Source organism: Vicugna pacos, chromosome 21 (assembly GCF_048564905.1).
Source record: "Vicugna pacos chromosome 21, VicPac4, whole genome shotgun sequence".
Classification (NCBI taxonomy): Eukaryota; Metazoa; Chordata; class Mammalia; order Artiodactyla; family Camelidae; genus Vicugna; species Vicugna pacos.
This window is the reverse complement of record NC_133007.1, coordinates 22514840-22540238: the sequence shown is the minus strand read 5'-3', so window position 1 is coordinate 22540238 and position 25399 is coordinate 22514840. Positions and strand designations below refer to the sequence as shown.

General features: G+C 42.1%; 2 protein-coding genes across 5 annotated transcripts in view; one reads left to right on the top strand and one right to left on the bottom strand.

Moving 5' to 3' along the window:
* Positions 1 to 25399, bottom strand: part of LOC102538295 (olfactory receptor 10J1-like) — a 240045-nt gene that overhangs the window by 181182 nt on the left and 33464 nt on the right. The window lies entirely within an intron of this gene.
* On the top strand, positions 15771 to 16547 carry APCS (amyloid P component, serum). Its single transcript, XM_006215633.3, is given in 4 exon segments — positions 15771 to 15834; positions 15938 to 15987; positions 15989 to 16276; positions 16278 to 16547. Coding segments are annotated over 4 exon segments (672 nt in total).

The following is a 25399-nucleotide window of genomic DNA, read 5'->3' as shown; positions in this document are numbered from 1 at the left end:
GGGGCGGTACTGTATTTACATTTGGGAAAATAACTGTGGGAGTCAAGGCTGACTGGTATTCTGCAGCTAATATATTGTATGAGGTCTCCAGGCTACAAAAGGCCCTTTCCACTGTGTCTGCACTAGATAAATGCTCTCCAGTGGAAAAGAATATGCTACAGCAATGTTTTCCTTCACGTGGCCTTTTGGGTACCATCTCCTCCATCCACAAGCATGGACAGACAAAAGAAAGCATTCAGAGAGAAGAGAGATAAGAGGGAGGGAGAGGCAGAAGCAAAGGAGGAAGAAACGGAGAGGTAGGGGAAAGATGTTATATAAATTTAGAGTGTTTCCAGCTGACAATACAGAAAAGCTTTCTCGATTGACAGTGGCTTTAACTAATGAAGATACTTTTCCTGTCTCTCATACTAAGAAGTCCATAGCAGGTCATCCAAGGTGGTGCATTTTCAGTCTTGCCTTCCAAGTCCAACAAGTTGACTCTCACCTCGCAGGCCACAAAATGGCTTCTGCATGTCTAGCCATCCTGTTCACACTCTAGGCAGGAAGAGGAGACAGCACCAGAAATACCTGCCCCATTTTTCAGGGTAGCAGAAGCTTCCCTAGAAGCCCTCTAGCCCACCCGGCTCCATCCCACGCAGAAGCCCACCACATCTCATCGGCCGTAACTGTGTTACATGGACACTTAACATGAAAAAAGATACTGGAATAATAGGTATTTAGTGGCAACCAAGGTCATGGCATTGTTGAGTTATCCTGATGCAGCATTCAGAACTCAGTGCTCAGCTTCATGGGTTTCAAGAGATAGTTGTGGTAGTCATGGCAGAAAGAAAACTGTGTCTTCCAGTGTCTGGCCACTGGCTACGCTGCTGCCAAGAGGCCTTGGCCCCAGAAGCATCAATGGCTTCCAGAACTTGCATCACTATCAGGGTAGCCTCCTGATCCCTTACCTTCCGGACTTGCAGAGACAAAAGCACCCCGGCAGCCTAGTTCAACAATATTGTTCTGGGAGTTTGTTTCTAGAGACATAACCTAGAGCCTGCTCCCACAGTCCTCCACAGTTTTGTAAACACTTAATTACCTCTTTTAAATCTCTGTTTATGGTTTCCGCTTCCTGCAACAGGGCCCTAACTGAAGCACAAGCCTCCCGTTCCTGCCACAGGTAATGAGATGGAAAGGCAGCTTTGTGGGGCCTCAGCCTCTGCCCAGGCCTGTCGAGAAGAAACTAACAAGAATGAATTTCCTTAGCTACCCCGAACTTCCACAAAAGAACACATATTTACTCTCCAGGCCCGGCTTTAATTGCAAAGATCTGAATCTTTATAATGGTCCGCGCTTCTGACGTTCTTTCTTTCCTGAACAAATGACACCTTTTTTTGCATCCTCAGGTTTTAGATTTCCCTCTCTTTCTTTTCTTTCCCTTATATAAAATGATTTCAAGACAAACACTCTGATGCATGGATACACCACAGGATATTCAGCCTCCAGAATTTATAATCATTTTTGGAAGCTGTTTCTCTATAGAAAAAAACTTATTTAGAACTTGTTAATGGATTTCTCCTTTCATCATAACAGAACAGAGAGTTTGGAGGTAGAGAAATGTGCAAAGAGTCTTGTTGTAACTGTGTGTTGACTGGAGTCAGTTGTGGCTGGTTCTGACCTGAACCTCAGAGCCACCAGAACACAAGCTCTCCCAAGTGATGGAAGGTGTAAGTTTACAGCTGAGTGCTCAGCACCTAGAACAGAGTCTAAGACATGTTGGGGGCCTAATAAGTGTTGAATTAATAAATGTATATTGATACTTCAGAAATCACTCCCTGCCCAACACCATTCAGTCACCAGGGCGAAGTCACTGGAAATGATACCATGCTCACTCACCTGTCTGCATGCTGTCTTTCATCCTCTTATGTGATGTGCAAGGTCTGCTCTGGATAAGATTATCAGAGTATGAAGAAAGCAAAGATTGTGGCTAATCCCAGGACACACAGGGGCTCCTTTTGGCTCTCGGATCCACCACTTCCCAGGATCAGTCTCTAACGTCAGTGAATAAAGCCCTCACTGCTAAAACTGCATTGGATTGCTCTCTTACCCCTAAACAAGGCAGATCAAGGTATGGATTACTTAGGCAGTTTCCCAAATTGACAGCTCTAATCTAAATGGTACTTAACTAGGACTAAAATGTGCTGAGACAGGCAAAATTATAATATTTAAGAAATTAGATTTGAAGAAATATTTTGGAAGTCAGTTGAAGGATGAGTGTGTATGTAAGTGATATATAGGAGGGTAAGAGTGCCAAGAAATATGCTTAAGTATTAACAGATATTCTCTAAACAGCTGTATTAGTAGTTTAAAACACAAATGTGTATTATCTCACACAGTTTCTAAAGGTCAGGAACCCAGGAACAGCTTAGCTGGGTGGCTCTGGTCCAGGGTCTCTCATGAGACTGCAACAAGATGTCACCCAGGACTGCAGCCAACTGAAGGACTTGCTGGTAGTGGTGAATTCACTTCCAGCATGGCTCATTTATACAGTTGTGAGGAGATGCCTAAGTTCCTTGCTGGATCCTGGCAGAAGGCTTCAGTCCCTCACCAGTTCCTGAGTGTCCTCATGACATGACTGAGCCAAGAGCACGTAAGAGAGCAAGCAGAAAACTGCAGTCCTGCTTATGACTCAGTCTCTGAAGTCGCACCCTGACACTGCCACTTTTTTCTGACTCATTAGAAGCAAGTCACTAGGTCTAGTCCTCACTCAAGGGAAGGGGATCAAGTTCACCTCCGTAAGAGGAGGGGGACACAACAAAGAATTCATGGACATTGTAAACCACTGTCTTCTAAGAAAGGTGGCTATGCTTTACTACAGGGTGTTTGTTAAGCTCAGCATGCAATTTTTGGGCTGGAAGGAATTTCTCAGAAGACTGAAAGAAGTTTGCCCTCCTGCTTCCACCCCTAAGAGTGCCTAAATTTTCCCCTAAATAAATGTTTGACAACTATTTAAAGAATGCTCCTCAGCTTGTAAAAGAAAGCATACAAAGATTAAAAAATAAGGCAATTGAATAGCTCAAGCCCTCTTTGGCCTTCCTGTCTCACATAAGAGAAGAAAAAAAAATTAAAAAGACTAAAATTTTTCTGAAAGTCAGTTCACAAAATAAAACCGATTTAATCATAGGATTATACAACATCTCTCTTCTCCAAAACCTCACCACATCACAGAGACACAGTACAACAGTGTATTACAAGTGAGAGAGCTATAAGACATGGACTCTATTTAAGAAGTCTGTAGGGAAATCCAAAGAAAACGGGAGAAAAAAAATGACACCAGAGGAAATTGACACCTGCAGCTCTAGCAAACAGTACACAGAGCCTAACTCTTAGCCAGATAAACATGGCTGAAACCTCACACTAAAGGTTTACTTACTTCAATTCTTATTACCTAATGTATTATGTCTGGCGTACAAGAAAAAATTATAAAGTGTGATTTAAAAAATCTACAGAGACAAAGTAAGCATCAGAACAAGACAAAGATATGGCAGAGATTCTGGAATAATCAAAATGGAAATTTAACATAACTATGATTATTATGCTAAGGATTCTAATGGGAAAAACAGACAACATGCAAGAACAGATGGGTAAGGGAACCAGAGACATGGAAACACTAAGAAAAAATCAAAAGGAAATGTCAAAATCAGTAACTTTTTAACAGAAATGAAAAATACCCTTGATGGACTCATCAGGAGACTGGACATAGTGAAGGAAAGAGTCAATGAGCTTGAAGATTTGTCAGTAGAAACACTGAAAATTAAAACTTAAAAAATAAGCAAAACAGAATACCAAAGAACACATATAATGGAAATATCAGAAGGAGTGAAAGCAGAAATAGTTGAAATAATAATGACTGAGAATTTTCCAAAATTAGACACCAAACTACAGATCCAGGAAATACAGAGAACGCCAAACAAAATAAATATGAAAAAAATCTACACCTAGGCATATTAAACTTAAACTGCCGAATACCAAACTATGCCTAATGATAGTACCAGAAGAGAAGAGAGAGGGTAAAAATTTCAAAAAATAATGTTTTAATACTTCCCAAATTTGAGGAAAAATGTTAATCTACACAGCCAAGAAACTCAACTCCAAGTAGGATAAATACAAGATACACACACTCAGATACATAACTGCCAAATGTCAAAAGCCCAAGATGGAGAAGAAAATCTTGAAAGACGCAAGAGACAAACAACACTCCTCATATACACGACAGAATCCGAACCAGATTAACAAATGACTTCTCATCAGCAGTAACTGAGGCCAGAAGGCAGGGGAATGGAAATCCAAAGCCCTGAAGAAAATACTATCAAACAATAATCCTTTACCAGCAAAAAACTACCTTGCAAAAATGGATGTAAAATAAACACATTCCTAGGTAAACAAATAATTTGCTGTTGGTAGACCTGCCTTAGAAGAAAAACTAAAACAAGCTCCTCAGGCTGAAAGGAATTGACACCAGAGAGAATTTAACTCCATAAGGAAAAAAAAAAAAGAGTTCCATAAAAGTAATTGTATAAGTAACTATAAAAGACAGTATCATCACACACTTCTTCTCTTTTTTCTCTATGTTTATAAAAAGAAAAATTGCATAAAACAGTACCTAAGACTTCTGCTTCTGGAAAGATGAAGTAGAAGTACTTTTCCTTATTGTCCCACTAAGTACAAACAAAAACCCTGGACATTATATATGAAACAAACATAGAAAGACTGAAGATGGAGAGGAGGAGGAAGACCAGCTAGAGCCCACAGGACCTGAGGAATGACACAGTGGAGAGCCCACTGGATTTTCTTTTTGCCTCATATATCCCTGTCTGGAAACTGGAAAAACCAGTGACCTGGAAATACCAATGGCTGCAGACAAAAAAAAAAAAAAAGCCCCCAAGAAGGTCTACTGTCTGTAGACAAAGGACCAGGAAAGAGATATCCTAAACGCTTCCACAGCTGCACCCCCACCACCAAAGACCAAGTGGAAAGCCTAGGCTCCCACTCTTGCCAGAATGTAATGAGACATCCCAATGCTCCAAAAAAGACCAAATGCATAACCGGGAATTTCATCTCTGCTAAGCAGTAACAATCTCCTTCAGTGGTCTCAGGTGGGGAGCTTGGACTCTGGCCTTATGCAGTGGTAATCAGTTCTTTTACTCCTCCCTACAAGCGTGTATAAGAGGAAGCCTAAAGAAAGTCAAGATTTTCATAACCATTCAGCAGTAACAAGGCCACCCACTACGGTGTCAGTGGAGGCTTCAGAGGGGACAGTAAAAGGTACTCCACATCTCCAAGCCAGGGTGATACCAGTTCAGGTCGAGTGGGAAGCCTGAATTCTCACTCCCACCCATCAATAACAAGACATAATCATCCTGCTGTCAAGAGGCTGAGTGGAGGACCTGGACTTCCAACCCCACCTGGCAGTGAAAAGGTGGAGACACTTTCCCTTCAGAGCAGTGTCAGAGGAAATCTACTGAAATGCAAGTTTTAAATAAGATCCGGAGTCTTCTAATATAATAATTGAAATATCCAAGTTTCAATCAAAAAAGCCTTCATGAAGACCCAGAAAGACTTCAAAACTCAATGAAAAAAGAAAACATCAGATGCCAACACCAACATGACATATGTTAGAATTATTTGACAAGGATTTTAAAGGAGCCACCATAAAAATGTCTCCATGAACAATCATGATCATGCTTGAAATAAATGAGTATAAACAAAAAATCTCAGCACAAAACAGGAAATCTCAGTAAAGAAATACAGAATATAAAGAAGAACAAAATAGAAACTTAGAACAAAAAATACAATAAATTAAAAAACTCAAAAGATAAGTTCAAGAGAAGAAAGGAAAGAACATCAAAAAGAATTGGTGAATCTGAAATAGAAAGTACTCAATCTGAACAATCAAGAGTAAATCAACTGAAAAATAATGGATAGAGTATAAGGAACAAGTAAGACTATAATAAAAGATTTAATGTTCATGTCATTAGAGGGCCAAGAAAGAGGAGAAAGAGGATGGGACTAAAAATTACTGGAAGACATGACTGAAAGTTTCCCAAATCTGTCAAAAGGTAAACCTATAGACTCAAGAATCTGAGCTAATCCAAACAGAATAAACAAACAAACAAAAAATCCATGCCAAGACACATCACAAACTTCTGAAAACAAAAGGCAAAGGAAAAAAAGTGAAAGCAGCCAGAAAGAAATAATGGAAACAACCCGGTGACAGTGGATTTCTCATCAGAAGCTGTGGAGGACAGGAGGAAGTGGCACAAGTATTTTTCAAGTGCTGAAAGAAATGAACTGTCAACCCAGGATTCTGTCTCTAGTGAAAACAGTCTTCAGGAATGAAAGAGATAAAGACATATTCAGAGAAAGAAAAACTAAGAATTTGTCACCAGCAGACCTACTCTAAAAGAATGGCTAAAAGAAGTTCTCTAAATTGAAAGGGAATAAAAGAAAAATCCTTGGAACATTAGCAAGGAAGAACACAGCAGGCAAAAATACAGGTGGATATAATAGACTTCCCTTCTCCTCTTGAGTTTTCTAAATCATGTTTGATGTTGAAAGAAATAATTATATCCTTGTCTAACATGGTTACCAATGTATGCAGGAAATATATTTAAGACATATTATAAATGGGAGGGTAAAGGAATCTCACAGTTATATGAATTTATACATGTGATAAAATGACATAGACCTATACACACACACACACACACTACAGTGTACCTACTTCAAATTCCTGATTTTGATACAGTGCTAATAATTATGTTAGATGTAACCACTGGGGAAACTGGGTGGAAGGTACACAAGACATCCTGTACTATCTTTGCAACATATTCTTGCCTTATTCTATGAGGCCAGTAACCCCCTGACCCTAAAACTGAAGACGTCACAAGAAAATAAAATTCAGACTAGTATCTCTTCCAAATATACATGCAAAAATCCTCAACAAAATACTAGCAAACTGATTCCAGCACAGTATAAAAAGGATTACACACTGTAACCAAATGAGAATTATCCCAGGAATGCAAGGTTGATGTAACAAAAATTAATGTGGTATATCCACACAACGGAGTATTATTCAGCCATAAAAAGGAATGAAGTACTGATACCAGCTACAAGACTATTCAGATTAACCTTGAAAGTCTTATGCAATGTAAAAAAAGCCACATGAAAGACCACATATTGGATGATTCCACTTAACAAGAAGAGGCAAATCCACAGAGACAAATCCACAGCATAGTGGTTGCCAAGGGCTAAGGGCTGGCAGAACGAGGAGTGACTGCCACTAGGTACACGGTTTCTTTTTAGGGAGATGAAAATGTTATAAAGTTGCACTACGGTGATGGTAGCAAGCTAAAAATCCACTGAATTCTACACTTAAACAGTGAATTTTATGGACTGTAAGTTATATCTCAGTAAAGTTGTTTTTTTTAAAAAAAAAATCACAAAAATGCCTTGCAAACTGTGGATCATTTAATACAGAGGCAACACCCCCCACGCATCTCAGAAATTCCTGAGATTATTAAGGCACCGCAGAGCAAGACTGGAGTCTATTAAGTGTGCAACAGCATTATGTTTAACAATGCATAATATACATAATTTAATTTTTAATGATCCTCTTGGGAAAATGATGCCGATGGACTTACTCAACACAGACCTACCACAAACCTTCAATTTGTTTAAAAACAAAACAAAAACAAAAAAACCCCGGAGCATCTGCAAAGCACAATAAAGCAAAGAGCAATGAAAGGAGGCATGCCTATTATTCTTCCCACGTGGTGGTCTCTCTCTTGAGATCCTGAGCTCCTTAAGGATATAGCCTCTGTTTGACTTTGGACAGTGACTGGTACATTACAAATACTGAGTACTTATATTTTGAGTGCAAGTATGGACAAAAGTTCTTTTTATGAAAAGACATATATACATTTTATCGGAATACACCATGATAAATGCAAAAATATTTAAAATATTTGCAAACACCTGTGCCAGCAGATGTAAAGGAGCAACCAGCACAGCCTGGCTGGGGTAGAGAGGGGAAGGGAACACAGCAGCAGTCAATGACGAGGATCATGCGGAGGAAGCAGCCCCTATTGATTTATTTTCTATCCTGCACGCTTCCCGTCACTACCCTCCTGCCACACAGGGCTTCCTGTCATTTCTCAAACATTCTGGGGTTCTCCTGATTGACGGGGTTTTGAATTGTTTTCTGATAACTCTGATCAAGATGTATTTACATGTGTGCGTGCCTGTATGCATATAGCAATGCAGTATAAAATGTACTTCTTTCTACGGGTTTCTGTCAAAATAGCTTTACGAAACCCTAATCTAGAGCAATGGATTTTTATCTTTGGCAGACCGGAGACTTCTTTGAAAATCTGATGACAAAATATACATGTGCCCACACTTATAACATTTTGCACACAATTTCAGACAGTTCACAAACCCACTGAAACCCATTCAAAACCCCTTAGGGATCTGCGGACCTCAGCTTCAGAAGCACCCCTTATGACACATCAGGTGCTGATCCTCACTAAGACAATGGCATCATCTATCAACCTTCCAGGCTCCTTTTCAGGACAAAGAGAGATTCCCCGACAAGGCACCCAGTGTGCCTGGGACACCTGACCTCCAGCAGTCTGTCGAAGACAGAGAAAACTCAAAGGTGACCAAAATGTTATCTCAATCCTAATTCTGAGGTTAAAAATATGACAAAAGTTTAAGACAGAAAATGGAAAGATTGGCCTTGAAGTTGAGTAAGTCACTTATTTCCAAAATATAGGAGGGTATAAAGACAGATGTTATCATACTTAAGCTTTTCCAACTTTTTTTTTTGCTCTAACAGTGGAGGTACACAAAAATTTCTTAATTAAACACGTAACCACCCATCCAAGAAAAAAAAGTGTAAGATATGAACAGAGAAGAGTTCTTCAGAAGAATAACTAGTGGGAAATCTCTAGTGGGAAAAGACAGAAATAAACTTTCAACTCCCACTCAACTGGCAGCAAGGAAAATTTGGCATTTCTGGGTTTAATTTATTGGAAATTGCAGTTCACATTTAGAGAAAAACAATCAAAGTCACTCGTCCAGAATTAGCCACCATCACTCCAAATAGCTACCACACAGCCACTATGGAATAAACAATTCTCAAAGGCTTTTGAGGGACAAGAAGATAAATTCTTAAGAAGAGTTCCGGATGAAGGCACCATTCCTTGAGAAGAGACACCCGTCTATTCTCTCTTTACTCTGCTCCCAGGGTTGCAATAATAACATAGTTTAAAAAGATCTTTGTTTACTCCTACAAAAGTAAAGGATACTCCACCTAAATACACACTATTTAAGTGGCCAATGGGGATGAATTCATGGAAAGAAGAGCCTCTCTCACTGCAACTATTTTTCAATCAGCAAATGGTTAAGGAAAGTTTTTCTGAAATGCCTATTAAGGATCGTATAACTGAAATCACGGACATGGGCAAAATCTCAAGTGGTCCCTGGGATTCTTTAACTGAAATCACTGCTGAGATCATCACTGGGTCTGCTCCACTCACAGATGGAAGTCAAGTACCAAGCGGCCAGGTAAAGTGGGAGCCAGGAGGATTTTCAATCACAATGATCCTGCAGAAGTCATCATAGTGCTCCTGTAGTGTTGCCCATCTCTGCAGTAATGTGCAACCTGAGCAGAAATCCTAGCTTCTGCCTTCTTTTATTATTATTTGTTTTAACACCTTTATTGTGCTGTGGTTCTTGTACAGTGAACTACACATATCTCAGATGTACACTGACGAATTCTGATAGATGTATACACCTATGAAACCACCACCACAGTCAAGATAGCTAACATTTCCGTCACTCCCCAAGAGGTGCAATTTTCAAATTCCCAATTTATCCCTTCCCACCCTCTTTACCTCCTGGTAACTGTAAGCTTGTTCTCTATTTCTGTGAGTCTGTTTCTTTTGTAGATAAGTTCATTTGTGTCCTTCTGCCTTCCTTCTGGAGCATCAGGAGAAGAGCAGGGTAAGTTCTTGAACCAATTCATGACATAGCTTTCTATTTGGTCTACTTGTGAGATGTGAAATGTTTGTAAGCAGAAAAAACACTGGCCAGGACTAAACGTCTCCTGATGAAATGAGTCAATCTATTAAGAAATGCTTCTGTCCACAGCTCTGTACATGGTATCCTTGGCCTCTGTGTACCTCAGACTGTAAACAACAGGGTCCATCAGTACAGTGATGATGGTGTAGGTTCCCAGGAGGCAGTATATTTTCCATTGAATTGACCAGCTTGGGACTGAGGTAGGTAATAGAGGCACAACTGTACGAGACAATGACCACAGTGAGGTGGGAGGCACAGGTGGTAAAGCCCCAAGATGAAGCAATCCTAAGCATGGTGGAGGTGATAAGGATATTGATGCAGGAGATGTACACCAAGCTCATGGACATCTTAACATGTGTAGGGGAAGTAAAATATTATTTGTTTCGTGGATATAAGTGCCCATGCAGGAGAGTTCCATGGCAGGAAGGAGGTCACAAAAGAAATGGGCCACTATGTCAACATTAAAAAACAACTCTTAAATGATAAATGCTGGAAAAGCTATGGAGAAAAGGGAACCCTTCTACACTGTTGGTGGGAATGTAGTTTGGTGCAGTCATTATGGAAAATAGTATGGAGATTCCTTAAAAAACTGAAAATAGATTTACCTCATGATCCAGCAATCCCATTCCTGAGCATATATTTGGAGGAAACTCTAATTCAGAAAGATATATGCACCTCAATGTTCATAGCAGCACTATTTACAACAGCCAAGACATGGAAGCAACCTAAATATCCATTGATAGATGACTAGACAAAGTTGTGGTGTGTATGTATGTATGTATATATGTATGTGTGTGTGTGTGTGTGTGTAATGGACTACTACTCAGCCATAAAAAAGAATAAAATAATGCCATTTGCAGCAACATGGATGGGCCTAGAGATTGTCATTCTAAGTGAAGTAAGCCAAAAAGAGAAAGATAAATACCATTTGATATCACTTATATGTGGAATTTTTTTAAAAGGATACAAATGAACTTATTTACAAAACACAGACTCACAGACATAGAAAAAAAACTTATGGTTACTGGGGGTAAAGGAGGTGGGGAGGGATAAATTGGGAAATCGAGATTTGTAGATACTAACTACTATTTATATAATAGATAAACAACAAGGTCCTACTGTATAGCACAGGGAACTAAGTTCAATAGCTTATAGTAACCTATAATGAAAAAGAAAATGAAAAGGAATATATATGTAACATGAATCACTATGCTGTATACCCAAAATTAACACATTATAAATTGACTATACTTTGAGAAAAACAAAAAAAATAAAATAAAATAAAAAGAAATGGGCCACCAGTGTCCGAGAAGTATAAATTGAACCTGGATGACATCTAGACAACTGCCATGCCCAGGCTAACACTAAAAGCCTCACACACCAACTGGGCACACACCCTGTTCACAGGCTCTACACCTCAGGGATTTTCACATGACCACATATCAGTTGCTGGTGGTCAAGATGACAAAGAACAGGAATACTGTTCTGAGACAGGAGGCTGGAGAGTATTGTGGAACGAGGATCAGTGTACACAATCAGTGAAGGAGCCTGTGTGCTCAGGAAGGACACAGACAACGTGGGTCAAGCCACAGTTGTGGCATTCCCTGATGCAGTTAAGAGATGCATGAGGCACTCACAAAGCTGAAGACACCTGGCAAGGTGAACTCCATCAGCTTTTGTGAGGTTCTTTCTCTGCATTCTGCAGTTTTAAGGATGTGAATTAAATGGGTGAACATGGGAAGTCACTTGTTCCGACATGGGCTCTAGGTCACACAGAAACAGGGCATATGGAAAGACAAGATGACAAGAGTGAAACAAGATAGCTCTAGCTAAGACCTCTGCCAGCCACACAAGTGAGAAATCTGCACCTGTTTCTTTAATGCATAAGTATTCTCTGTCACTACAGACTGATATCTTCCTATACGGAGAGAAGGGACTGTCTCAACATTCTCAAGACACAGACTTACACTGAGTCCCTGCCATTGTATTTTTTCTTCTGTTCACAGCTCCTCCGCCAGAAGCTATTCTCACAAAGGGACTATGAACAGCAAGGAGATGGTTGTAGCCAGTGGGTTCCAAGGAATTAAAAAAAAATTTAATGCATAAAAGTCCATTTAGCAATTAAGGTAAATTTTATAAATATTATGAAGATGGGTGATTCAAAATAAACAAGTGCTAATTTAGGGATGTAGGGAAGGATAAAGACTGCGAAATAGATACTGTGCCATTCTACAGAGGCGTTACAGCTGAATTCTGAGTTCAGAAGCGAGGTTTCTTTGAGGTAGCATGGTCTAGATAGAGGACTGAACCCAAAAGTAGAAGATGGCAAATTTACCAGGGGATTTCTTTTATAAATGAACCCTGAAATTAGGAACAAGAGAACCGAGACCGAAGAGAAGACTCCTGAGTATCCACAGGATCTGGAAAGGGAGAGGCCACTTTGTGACTGTCAGAATTTGGAGGGGGAGGTAGGAGTCTGTCAGCAGTCTGGAGTCTGGCATTTAGAGTCTGAAACAGCTACTTTGGTGGAAAGGTCAGTCATAATCTCAGGTGAACACTGATTTTTCTCTGTCACTAGGTGAAATGTTATGGGGTGGGAAGCAGAGACACAATAGTCTCTCTGTCAAAAACAGACAATCCATAATCTGTACGGGAAATACACATTGCATCCTGAGTCCCCTGCAGAAATCTTGCTTCTTTCCTTTTGTTCCTTGTCAGAATTACTGAACCTGAGGAAACAGGTTCCTAAGGAAGGGAACACTCCCTTTTTCTGCCTTCATCAACCCCTGCAACCTGGCTTCTGCCATGCTCACTTTAAGGGAATTGCTCTTTCAAAGGTCACTGATGAAGTTTTTATTGCTAAATCCAGCATCCCTTCTACTTACATGTCTCTAAAGCATTTAATACCACTGGACACTGCCTTCTGGAAACTTAACGCTAACTTAGTTTCCTTGACACCAACCTTCTCTCTGCCAGACACTCTTTTTAAATCTCTCTGAACTCCTTCCTTGCTTCCAATCCCACAAACACGAGTTGCTCCCTCAAATTAGTACGTGGTTCCCTGACCTTTTCTCTCTTGCCCCTTCCACTGAAAGAGATAATTTTTGTTTCATCACCATTTATATGTTGATTCCTCTGAAATCTATATTTCTAATCCCAAGTGGCACTCACATGTTTCAAATTCTCTACCAGCCTTTTTTATATGTAGGTCATACTATCATTTCAAATGTAACATTTTTGGAACCAAACTTATCTGCCCTCTACCTCTTCCAAATGAACTTCCTCTCAATTGCTTTATCTGCACTAAAAGCACCATATTTTTCCAAATCATATACAATCAGAAATCTGGAATAAAATCTAATGTGGTTCCCTATTCTATGTATCTTTATTTTCTAAATCTCAGATTTGTCCTTTTCTCTTTTACCATAAGACCCTGCCATCAGTCTAAGATTCGGTGCCTTTGATTTTATACAATCACATATCAGGGTGATAATCAGTTACTCCTGATGTCTCCCTTGCCTCTTTCCATCTATTACAAATAAATGCTCTTAAGTTCCCTTACGGCCAACAGAATACATGGCAAATAATTCTTCATTAGCAGCAAAATCCTCTTCTCTTTTCCTACACTGTGTTTTTTCTCCTTCAGTCTCTTTCTACCCAGTCCCACTGGGTACTGTGACTGTATGTCTTCCATAAATACCTCAGGCCTTAGAAGGTACCTTTCAAGTATTCTTTAATCCATCGGGTAACCTTCAGTAAGGTCTCACATCTCTGCCTTTTCCTGATTTGAGTTTATGCTGTGTACTCTCCTCCCATCCTCTCTGAAGGCCATCTCTACCGCGTGCCAGCTGATGTTACCAGCACAACACTACTTGAGGCACACTGGTGGCCCCACTTCTACCCAACACATGCCATCCTTCCTCTCCAACACATGCCATCTTTCCTCTCCTACCCTCAACCCTTCCCAAGCCACCCAGACAGGAACGACTGCCTCTCACCCGAACTCCCACTGGCCGGGGGGCACCCAGGAGCCTCTCAGCAACCATGGGGATTGGTTCACCTTCAGAGCTCCAACCACTTCAAAAGACCCCACATTCATTTTCCTATATTCTAACATCAGAATTCTCCTTTCTACAACAGAAAGAATCCTCAGTTTCCTTTTTGACCACTGCTGAAGCTCGGGCTGTTCTCTTCCAAGGCCAATATGGAAACATATTCCAGAGATGGGAACCTCAAGAACAGAAGGAGGCCCCAACCTCCCTTCCCCATATAAGGTTTTACCACCTGGGATTTAGATTAGAAAAAATTAGAGAACGGGAACTACCCAGAGCTGAGTGTTAGAAGGATACTTTGAACAATGGCAGGGAAAAGGAATTCTTGGCGGCAGTTCTCATGTTGATGAAAAGGCTGATCAGAAGGTCTGGCATGAGCTGAGAGAAGAGGCAATGAACAAAAGGCTGGACGGAAGGATGAGAATGAAGATTCCATACAATCTAGGGATAGGAAAGAAGGAAAATAATGTAGCTGGAAAGAAGGGCTTCAGTTAGATACCTTAGGGGCTGAGCAGGTTTGAGTGGTGGCTAATAGTGTGACATTTTAAGTACTAGCAGAGGGAATGGAGATGGAGGTCACTGGGGTTGTGCCCGGGTAAGTCACCACTGAATCCCCAGCACCTACTGTAGTGCCTGGGAATTAGTGAATCAACGTGAGTGTCACGCATTAATCAGGTCATCACCAAAGATTAATGTAAAGGAACCCTCAATGTCTACGGACACAAAGAGGAGAGGAAAGCCAAGTAAGATGCTAACATCTCTGCAGATTGTGAGGTTACCAGGAAAAGAAGTCGTAATGAGGAATGGGGAAAATCTGGCATAAGGAAACACCATGGTAGTCAAAAGGAAAAGAGCTGAGTAATAGTAGCTGAACACGCTCAACTTCAGGGAGACAGAAAGTACATCCTCTACTATCTCACTCCCCTCAGCAAGGGCAAGGACCTATTACTCAATACTGAATTAATCAAAATTAATTACTGAAGGGACTTTTCAGGTTCTTCAGCAGAAACCAGAAACCCAGAACGTTCCAGAAACAACAGACCACTTCACAGAATGATTAAAAGGAAGAAAAGGCCTTGCGCCCACAGCCCACGAGAGGCCTAAGCTCAGAAAGACTCCCCACCACCAGCCACATAGCTCAGGAGCTCCCAGCAGAGCACAGAGCATCAGACAGAGGGACCTCTGGAGATTGGAGTTCCACCCTCCTGAGGTGGCCAGCATGGCCTGGCATGGCCTCTCGTCTCATCCCTAACACCGCAGGTCCATCCCATTCTTTCCCCCGCACCAGAATCTGGGCCATCAGGGGTTGGCGCTCTGGCAGTCCCCTGTATCTAATAAATAACTCCCATTGATTTTCTGGCCCACCCTTCCCCACCAGCAGCTCTGATCGGTGGCACCTGGGGACAGGCCTGGACAATCACTGACACATTATTGGTGCTCTCCATCCCCCATCCCCACCCAGAGGTGCATATAAACCCTGAACAGCCTGAGGTCTGAGAATGTGAATCTCAGAAGCTAGGGTGAGCAACCACTGTGCTATCTGTACTATCATCCTGGTCACTGCTGCTGCTAAAACAGCCCTAGGCCAAGAACATGAACAAACTGCTGCTTGGGGTCTCTGTCCTCACCAGTCTCCCAGAAGCCTTTGCTCAGACAGGTAGGGTGGTCAGGGGACAGTCAAGGAAAGTGAGATAAGAGATTGAACGTGATTCTTTCCCCCACATTTATGAAAGTCACTGTATTTCTCTCCCTATCCACAGACCTCAATGGGAAGATGTTTGTGCTCCCTGGAGAATCTTCCAGTGACCGCTGTGAACCAGCTCATAAAGCTGGAGAAACCTCTGCAGAACTTTACCTTGTGTTTTCAAGCCTATAGTGACCTCTCCTGTGGCTACAGCCTCTTCTCCTACAGCATCCAGGGCAAGGATGATGAGATACTAATTTTTTAAGAAAGAATTGGAGAGTACACTCTATACATTAGAAGAACCCAAGCTACCACCAGAGTTATCGAAGAGCTCCCCAGCTCAGCGCACATCTGTAACAGCTGGGTGTCTTCCTCAGGCATCATCCAATTTTGGGTCAATGGGAAGCCACTGGTGAAAAAAGGGCCTGAGACAAGGTTATTTTGTGGGAGCTCACTCCAAGATTGTCCTAGGACAAGAGCAGGATGCCTGTGGAGGAGGGTTTGATAAGAGCCAGTCCTCTGTGGGAGAGCCTGGGGATTTGTACCTGCGGGACTCTGTGATGTCTCCAGACGAGATCCTGTCTGTGTTTCAGGGCTCCCCCCTCAATCCCACTTTTCTGGACTGGTGGGCTCTGAACTATGAAGTGAAAGGATATGTTGTCATCAAGCCCCTGGTGTGGGGCTGAGGTCTTGAACCAACAAGAGCACTTGAAAATGAAACCAACATCTAAGAGCTCTGCTCAAGGCAACTGGATACTAAATCCTAGACCTGAAGCTCTTTCTTCTTTGAGCTTCCTGCCTATATGTATAATTTAAAAAAAATTATGCCACCTGCATTTGTTCAGTGCTTATTGTAATCCCAAACATTTTCTCTTATACCTACTTATTCGGAAATTGATGTTTTGTTATCCAGAAAAGTCAGGTTGCAAATTATGGGGGGGGGGGGGGATCTGTAAATAAGTAAAAGGATATGTCACAAAGCCAGAGCACTCAACGGGCAGCAGCAACACTTACAAGCTACTAAGAACCATTTTATTAACAACTCAAAATGTGTGTGGAGTAGCTAGAAATCCTTCTATTTGGTTTTCTAGCTACAAATCAACCAAAAACAGATCTGAGGTTATGCCAAGGAGACAACTGTAATGAGACAAGTAAGCAACAGTTGCAAACTTGATAGCAAGTAATGAGATGGGGGAAAAAAAAAACTAGCAGCAGCAGGGATAAAATCTATAAATGTGTAAGAGTCTGGAATCATTTGGGGTAAAGGCAAACAAGAGTCTCAAAAATCCCCGTGGTACCACATAATGCCTGACTATCCTGAAGGCATCAAGTATATTGCTCGTGTGAATTGCCAGTATAAAATTCTTCGGTGGATTCTCACCTCACACAGGATGTAACTTAAACCTTTTAACATGACCTTTCCCCCATAATCTGGTCCCCACTTGCCTCTTTCAAAGTACAACTCTTAGCATAGCAATTGGCATCGTAATTATAACATTACAAAATAATTGTCAGATGTTATTATTAGTAGTTATTTTTATTATGAAAACCATGGAGCATAGTTTAGGATGCATCCTCAACAGATACAAAGTCCCTTCTCAGAGAAGCAAGGACCCCAAAGAAAATGTGGCTGCATATGAGAAATAAGGCAGGCTTTGCCCACAGGTAATGGAGCATGAAGCCAAGGGAAATCAGAAAGACAGCATCCGGTAGAGCTTCAGAATGATAGTCAAGAGATTTCTCCTAACTTGTGTCCATTCACCCAGGATGGACAAAGAGGCAGGCACCAGACACAAAGAAGCAGGTCGGAGCACTTAGCAACATGGCCCCCAGAGCTGGTCTTACCAGGGAAGTCTACAAAGGACTCTTCCCTGATGAGAAGGCTCACAGCTTTCTCTGTGTTTTATACTGGAAACTCTGTGGAGAGGTCTGAGGTTAAAGCAGTAAGGGCTCCTTGAGTTTGGAATATGCCTTCTTGAGCTGGGGTGAGGATAAAAAAAAAATTATCTTTACTAGGAAGCACCAGTGTGGAGTCACCTTTGGAAAGCAATGTGGAGACTTTCTAGGTATTCATGGTACTTTGTCTTGTTTAGAAAGAATGGGTGTCAAGAACATTCAGAAGGAAAACTGAAACATGACCTGAGTCACCTTGAATCCTTACCCTGATATGACTAACTAGCTGGTTTACTTATAAACTAAACTCCATTTGTGTTCCAGAATTTTCCATTTAGGTTTTGTCTGGCTGTGGCCATTCTTTGGTGAGTTCAATATGGGAGATGCGTCGAGGTGCCACCATGCTCTGGGGCAGTGGCAAAGGCACCTGCATCATGTCACATACAACCACAGGATCTGAAGCAAAACTAATTTAATGTTCCTGATAAGCAGCACTGAGGCGCACTGTCTACAAGGGGCTAATCCAAGAGAAATCCTGGGTGAATGGACACATGAATTAGGAGTAATCTCTTGATTATCCTTCTGAAGTTCCACTGGATGTGTCTGGAGAGAGAAGGCAAAGGCAAACGTGAAGCATTTCATCCAGAGCTCTGGCTGCTACAGCAGCTTCTCAGTGTCACCTCATAGGGTTCTTGTGATGATGAGACGTGACGCCACCTACAAAGCACCGACTCGATACATGTCCAGCACAGTGTAAGTGCTAAGTATCAACTATGATGGAAGGAAGGTGAGAGTGACAATTACCACTTAACACTTCAAATCATCTGCCTTAACTTCTTGGTATAGTCCTACAAATGCAAATATGCATGCTCCATTTCCAGGCCCTTCTCCCAAGCCTAATCCTTACCTAACCAAACCCGTGTACATCTCCTGCTAATAGCAGAAATGAGATACACTCTTCCTCTAGATGCTGAGGGGCACCACATTCAACTTTTATACAAGTGCCTTGTCACCGACAGTTACTAGACAACGGCAACATACTAATATGGATTCAAAAGAACAAAAGACGGTGCCAAGTGACATTCAACACATCTTTGAGCTGAGCTATTTTTCCCCAGGAAAAAAGTTAAGCCCCAGGCCACGTGAGAGCAAAGCTTGCCCAGAATGCCTTGGATGATCCACCTCTAACGAGATCTCCTGGCTCATTTCTGGATTCTGGCATCACAGAGACCCACGGAATGCACAGCAAGTCTCTTGGTAAATTAACCCAGGAGACAAGAGCTAGACAGCAGGCATCCTCCTCGGAGAGTCTCTTCCAAACCAGACTTTAAAGGGGCAGCTCCTCGAAGGGCAGAGGGGCTCAATGTGAATGTGTCATCTTGTGCTTCAGCCAGAGTGCAGTAAACCATAAGTGACCTAATAGTCTGACAAGGCTGACCTAGAACCTAGTAAGACTGAGTTTTGAAAGATACCAAGATTTCTTCCAGCAAAAAATGACACTCAGTTTTCTTGGCATTGCAGTGATCTCTTATAAATAAGTCATGATTGCCTGCTCTGCTCTAAAACCAAAAAAGAGCACAAGCAGATTCTACAGACTCAAGAAGGTGGGTGGCTTCCTTTGGGTATAAGAAGGCTTCTGTCCCAAAGAAAAGTCATCATTCTCCTGTTTATTCAAACAGTTCACATAATCATCAGTTTAAGAAGTCACCTCCTCCATTCCTGCCCCTTAAACCTATTTTATTTAATGAAAGGAAAGGAAAAGAAAGGACAGGATGGGAAGTCTGTCAAAAAGACATTACCATTATTTTTTTTTAGCTGCACAACTCCTTTAAACACAAAATGTAATTATAGAGATTTAGCCCACCTTGCATATTTTAATTTTTAAAAACAGATTCAGTTTCTAGGCCCAGATTTTGCTTATAAAGATTTAGATATTTTTAAATACCCATGGTTTTTGTCACAATTTCTTCCCTTTGCAAGTGGAACTTACTCTACACTCTCAAATTGTGTTTTTCCCCTCTATTTTCTTTTTCTTTTTCCTCAAGTAGGAATTTTGGCTTCATGACTAAAACTTTGATGCATGAGCACATTTCAGTACTCTGATTCCCCCATAGGGTTTTTGTCCTTCTGGAGTGTATCAATCATTTTGAAAGTTCCTTTCTGTTCCATACTATGCTTTTGAGATTATCTACTGGTGTGTCCCTTAGACAGAAACACCCTTAGCACTCAGCCACAAAGAGGGCCTAGATTTGGGTGACAGAAGTGCAGCTGCCACGGTGCCCAGCTGCAGTCACTTCCAGCTGGGCTGACTCAAAGGAGCAACCAGTAGGGGAAAAGGAGGTGGCCATCCAGTGACAAAACCATTCTTCAGTTCACTGACACCTCTTCTAACTGCTGAGAACTCATCCCAGCCAGTCTCCACTGGTGGGACCGACCCACCCATTCCACACACTTCTTTGGTACCATGATGCTCTCTGTGATCTCTTCTCCCCTCTCAAAATGAATGCCGGCATCCATCACTACCCATTGTCATTCGTGTAGGAATGCAAGATGATCCCAGAGGACTCACCGTGTGATTCACTCCCACATCCCACACTTTCCTGTCTCTTTCACCGGGGCCTCCCTCACCTCCAAGGGCAGTCACAGCCCTCTGTTTGTCATTTCAGTCATACATTCCTTGATAGTAACAATTTGGGATTGCTCCTGCACTTCAAAAAGAAACAGGTTAAAAAGCGAGGTAGAAGGTAATTGCCCTTTATCTATAATTTTAATCCTTAATGCTAAAACAGATCTGGATGCTAAAACAGCCCTGGAGACATTACAAGATGGAGTAAACGGCATACTAGAACTACTGACGTGGAGAGCAATGGTCAAGGTGAGCAGAAGACATCTGCTCTACTCTAGGACGTACAGCTAGCCACCAAAGTGTACTTTACAGAGGGTGAATCCCAATTACTTTAGGACTCGTTTGTTTATTTTGGCTAAAGGTAATTGAGGTTTGGGCTAGGCCTGAGTTCCTCAGGCAGGAGAAAGGATCACTCCCCCTAGTGGCAGTGCTTCACCCTTCTTCCACACACTACCCACCTTTCTTCTAAAATAAATACTAATGTGGAAAGGACACTGCTTTGAACATTTGCATCATGTGCTCACAGGTGTCTTGAGCTGGTCTTTTTGCATTTGTTTCCCCAAGTTCTAAGAGTATCTTGCCTTAATATAGTCTTTCATTGTCCAGTCTAGTTCAAATGTGCACCACTGGCAATAAACTAACATCTTCCCCACCTTTTTTCCTGGGCAATGGACCTGGTCCATATTCCCGGGTCATTAGCCATCCTGTTTACACCTTTATAATTTATTCAAACAAAGTAACTTCATATTTACCCAAAGCATACTTATAACAAATCCGTGGCTGGTCTGGGATGAAAGCAGCAGTTTTCAGGCTCTAAAGATACCAGGGATTTTTTTGCCTCTTCCTGACTGAATTCAGCTTAGTATTTTCTTCTTATCCCCTACTCCTAATATGTCTACAGATTGCCTGGCTCAGTATCTCTTTAACCATTTTTTTGTCACTCACTGCAACAGGCTCACCAGAAAAGGGAAAACGCATATTCGAGCTGCTGCTCTTACCAATGACATGTTGACAAAGTTCTATTTTGCTTACTCCCTGAAACCAGGCTTCCTAGCCCAAGATGCTACTGAAACTGACGAGTACGTCATTAGTGACCTTCTTACTCAATCTAATATCTGTTTTCAGTTGTCATCCTCTTTGAGTTCTCGAAACCATCTCTAAGCTATACTTTCACACAAAAATTAAAATAATTTAAAATAAGGGCCATAATCCACACTGTCAATACAGCAGTGTAAAAAGGCAGAGTTTCCTGTACTTTCATACCTACCCCAGCGTAACGGTTAACTCAAGACAACATCAGGTGTATATTCTTTCAGATTTTTCTGCATACATAAATATTTGTATGCATTCACACACACGTGCGCATGTGCGCACACACACATTTTTAACCACACAGCAGCACACCATAGGACTGTTCTTTAATTGTTAAGTCACAGAGGCCCTTCCACAGGAGTGAGAGCTCTAAGCCCCACGTCAGGCTCCCCAGCTCGGGTCCCAGCATTGGGAAGAGAAGGAGACCCCAGGGCATCTGGTTTTGAAGGCCAGGGGGGCTTTGTTCTGGAAGCCCTCACGGGACTGGGGGAAACGGAGACTCCATTTCCTTGAGAAGCGTGCGTGGAAACTCACATGCACGAGGTCCAAGGACAGGGGCAGTGATTTTATAGGAACTTGGGCCAGACCTGCCTGCTGGATTTGGAGGGTCTCCTGGGGACACGGGGGACGGCTGCGGCTCACTCAGGGGACATAAAAGCTGCTGGCAGACATTACAGGAGTGTTCATCTACATGAGCTTTCCTGGAAGCTGACACCTTGATTGGATCATTAGCACCAAGACCTAGCCCCACCCAAAACCCTGTAGGGAAGCCTCAGGCCAAACAACATACAGGGTGGGAACACAGCCACACCCTTCACCAGACTTCCTAAGCCATAAAGGCCTCTAGACACAGCCCTATCCACCAGAGGTCCAGGACCAAGCTTCACCCAGCAGTGGGCAGGCACTGGCTCCTCCTGCCAGGAAACCTGCATAAGCCTCTAGTCCAGCCTCATCCACCAAGGGCAGATACTAGAAATAAAACAATAATCCCAAAGCCTGTGGAAGGAATCCACAAACACATGAAACTGCTTCTTGATAGCTAAGTATATTGAACCGAGTGTCCGCTGCCCTCCTGTGACGTGAAGCATCCAGGTTCTGTTTCTGCCTCTGTCTGAAAGAGCTCACAGAGTCCTCTGATTTGGAAGTTCGGTGTTTTTCTTTCGTGATGCCTCTTTCTCCGTTCTTGTTTTCGAGATATCAGTGTGCTACCTGAGCTGTCAGTGTGCTGCGTGATAGCAGCAACCCTTCTTTCTTACATGCTGTTCCCAACTTGCGGTGGAGAAGAAAAGGGTGAACCACATACACAACTGCCTGGAAAGCAGCCTCCTTGAGCAACAGCACTGTATGGGGGTAAAGAATAAGAATCTGGAATCAGACTGCATAGCTTCTAATTTTACCTCTGCCACTCACTAGACATTCTCACCCCCTATGCATGTATTTCCAAATGTTTTTAATGGGGCAGTGATAGTACCTAGGGAGGTAGGTATCACTATTCCTATTTTTATAGCTGGACTTCAGCAAAGTTAAGTAAAATTTAATCAACTTAGTAAAGGTATATTACATGCTAAACACTGCTAGACACTGGGGCTAGAGTAATATTAAGATATCAGAAAACTTGCCTTCATGATGCTAAGAGGGGTGTCCAAAAATTAAGTAGTTACAAAAAATATAACAAATTTTATGATGAGAGAAATATGGAATGCTATGGGAACACACATTGGTGGGTTGTAACCAAATATAAGGGTCAGGAAGTAGAGTTTAAGCTTAAGATCTGAAGGCCCAGTAGGCATCAACAGGACAAAAGGTTGGAGAAAGATCTGGAAAAGCAACATCAAAAATATATTCCAGGTAGATGAAGCAGCATTTGCAAAGGTATGTAAGAGACAATTGGAAAAAACTGTGAAAAGTTTAACAGAGCTGGAATATAGAGTTCATGGGACACAGACAGAAGAGCGAATTGAAAAGTCGGTAGCAATCACATGATGGACTTTAAAACCCATACTAAAGAGTATGTATCCTCAAGACATGACATGATTTATTCGTACTGCAGAAGTTCACTCTGCCAGCAGATGGAGGAAAGGGACTCCAGAAGTGCAAGCCTGGCAAAAATACTCACTAGGAAGCTATTATGGGACCACAAAAGACAAGCGATAGTAGACTGGGCTGGTGTGGAGGCAATGCTGATGGAGAGAAAGGGACAGACCTGAGAGATCTGTGGGAGATAAGACTGACATTTCTTGGTTAAGGATTAAATATGGAGGATGGGGTGGGTAATGGATTCAAAGAGAACCCTGAAATTTCTGGCTTGGGCAACGAGGTGGACTGCAGTGCCCTTGACCAATACAGGAAACCCTGAAAGGGGAGCAGGTTGGAGTGTGAAGGAGATGATGAGTTTACCAATACAGGAAACCCTGAAAGGGGAGCAGGTTGGAGTGTGAAGGAGATGATGAGTTTGTGGATTTTTAAGGTTGAAGGGTGGAGACATCCAGGAAGCAGTGGATCCATGGACCTGGAACTCAGGAGAGTGTTCTGAGATAGAGATACAGTATCTCTAACTATACAGATGGTCCTTCAAATGGGAATGAATGGATTCACCCAGGGAGAACATGCAGGAGAGAAGACCACCCAGGGTGGAGTGCTGAGGAGCGGCAGACAAGATGAGATGCTGGTGCAAGGATGTGAGGGTGGCACTGACAATAAAATAACTATTAGCAAGAAGTGGGGAGGAGAGCAGTTCTCTGCTCCAGGTACCAAAGTTTTTAATGATTGATAAGTTCTTACATCCCCTGTAGATGAGAGAGAAAGCAGAGAGCAGTCTAGACCCGCAGATTTAACTGGCATTGAACCTGGGATCCAGCAGCTACTGTGCAGAAGAGTTCCTCTTACCACTCCCTCCTTCCTTCATGGAAAGGGTCACACAGGTGTCCCCACTGATCTCTGTACCCTGAAAGCCACAAGTCTGACCATTACAGGGCCAGCAGAGGGGGTCTCAACTCAATAACTGAAAAGGAAGGACAATTATGGACTCTGTCCCAAATAGCATTAAAAGACAGGAAACAAATTCTACAGAACCTGGATGGAAACAAAAGGTGGGGGAGGAAAATCAAAATGTTTATATCCATTCAACTGTATTCAAAGTGATCAATAAACTGATTACTCAGGAGTAGAATTTTGTAAAATTGTTTACCTCTCAATGGAATCTAATGACGTGAGATTTTGTTCAGCCTTCAGAAGTGAGAGCTTTGTACACGTTTTCAAAACTATTTTTCAGATATGCAGGGGACTGTACCTGCCATTTTACGGAAACTCAATAAACATTTGTTGAATGAGAACAAATGTGTGGATGAGGCTAGGCCTGACTGCAAGAAATGGGCAAACAATGAATGAGGCCAGGGTCTCAAGTGGCCTAAAACAAAGCCTTGTCTATATATGCAAGAATCCTTTGCTCTTACTTAGGCAAGAAAAGATTTTCCCAACCAGGTCTGTAGGAAAGAGGGGAACAGAGGAGAGAAATTAAATTTATCTGATTATTTAGATGTGTTCCTTCTCAGGAGCCTGTATGACCAGGAGAACAAGAAATCAAAGACTCGGGTTTCATATCTGACACCCTTCCCATCTCTTTAATAGTACCTCTCTCCTGTCCCCAGCCTAATAGAATTCCCCTATTTAAGGCACCATGAGACATCTGAGAACAGTCTCCAACCCCTATATCTCTGAGAAACCTTTGAGAACTAAGTCCTAAGAGGCAATAGGTAAAAAATTAAGCCTCCACAGAGGCGCTGAACCTGATATAAGCATTGGACCTGCCATGCTAGGAACAAAAGGCAGCTTCCCCCAGTCCTCACCAGAGGCGCACATCTTCCCAGACCCAATTCAGAGGCTGCCCTCACAGGACTCTTTAAAGACTTAGCGAGGGTGTAGTTTGAG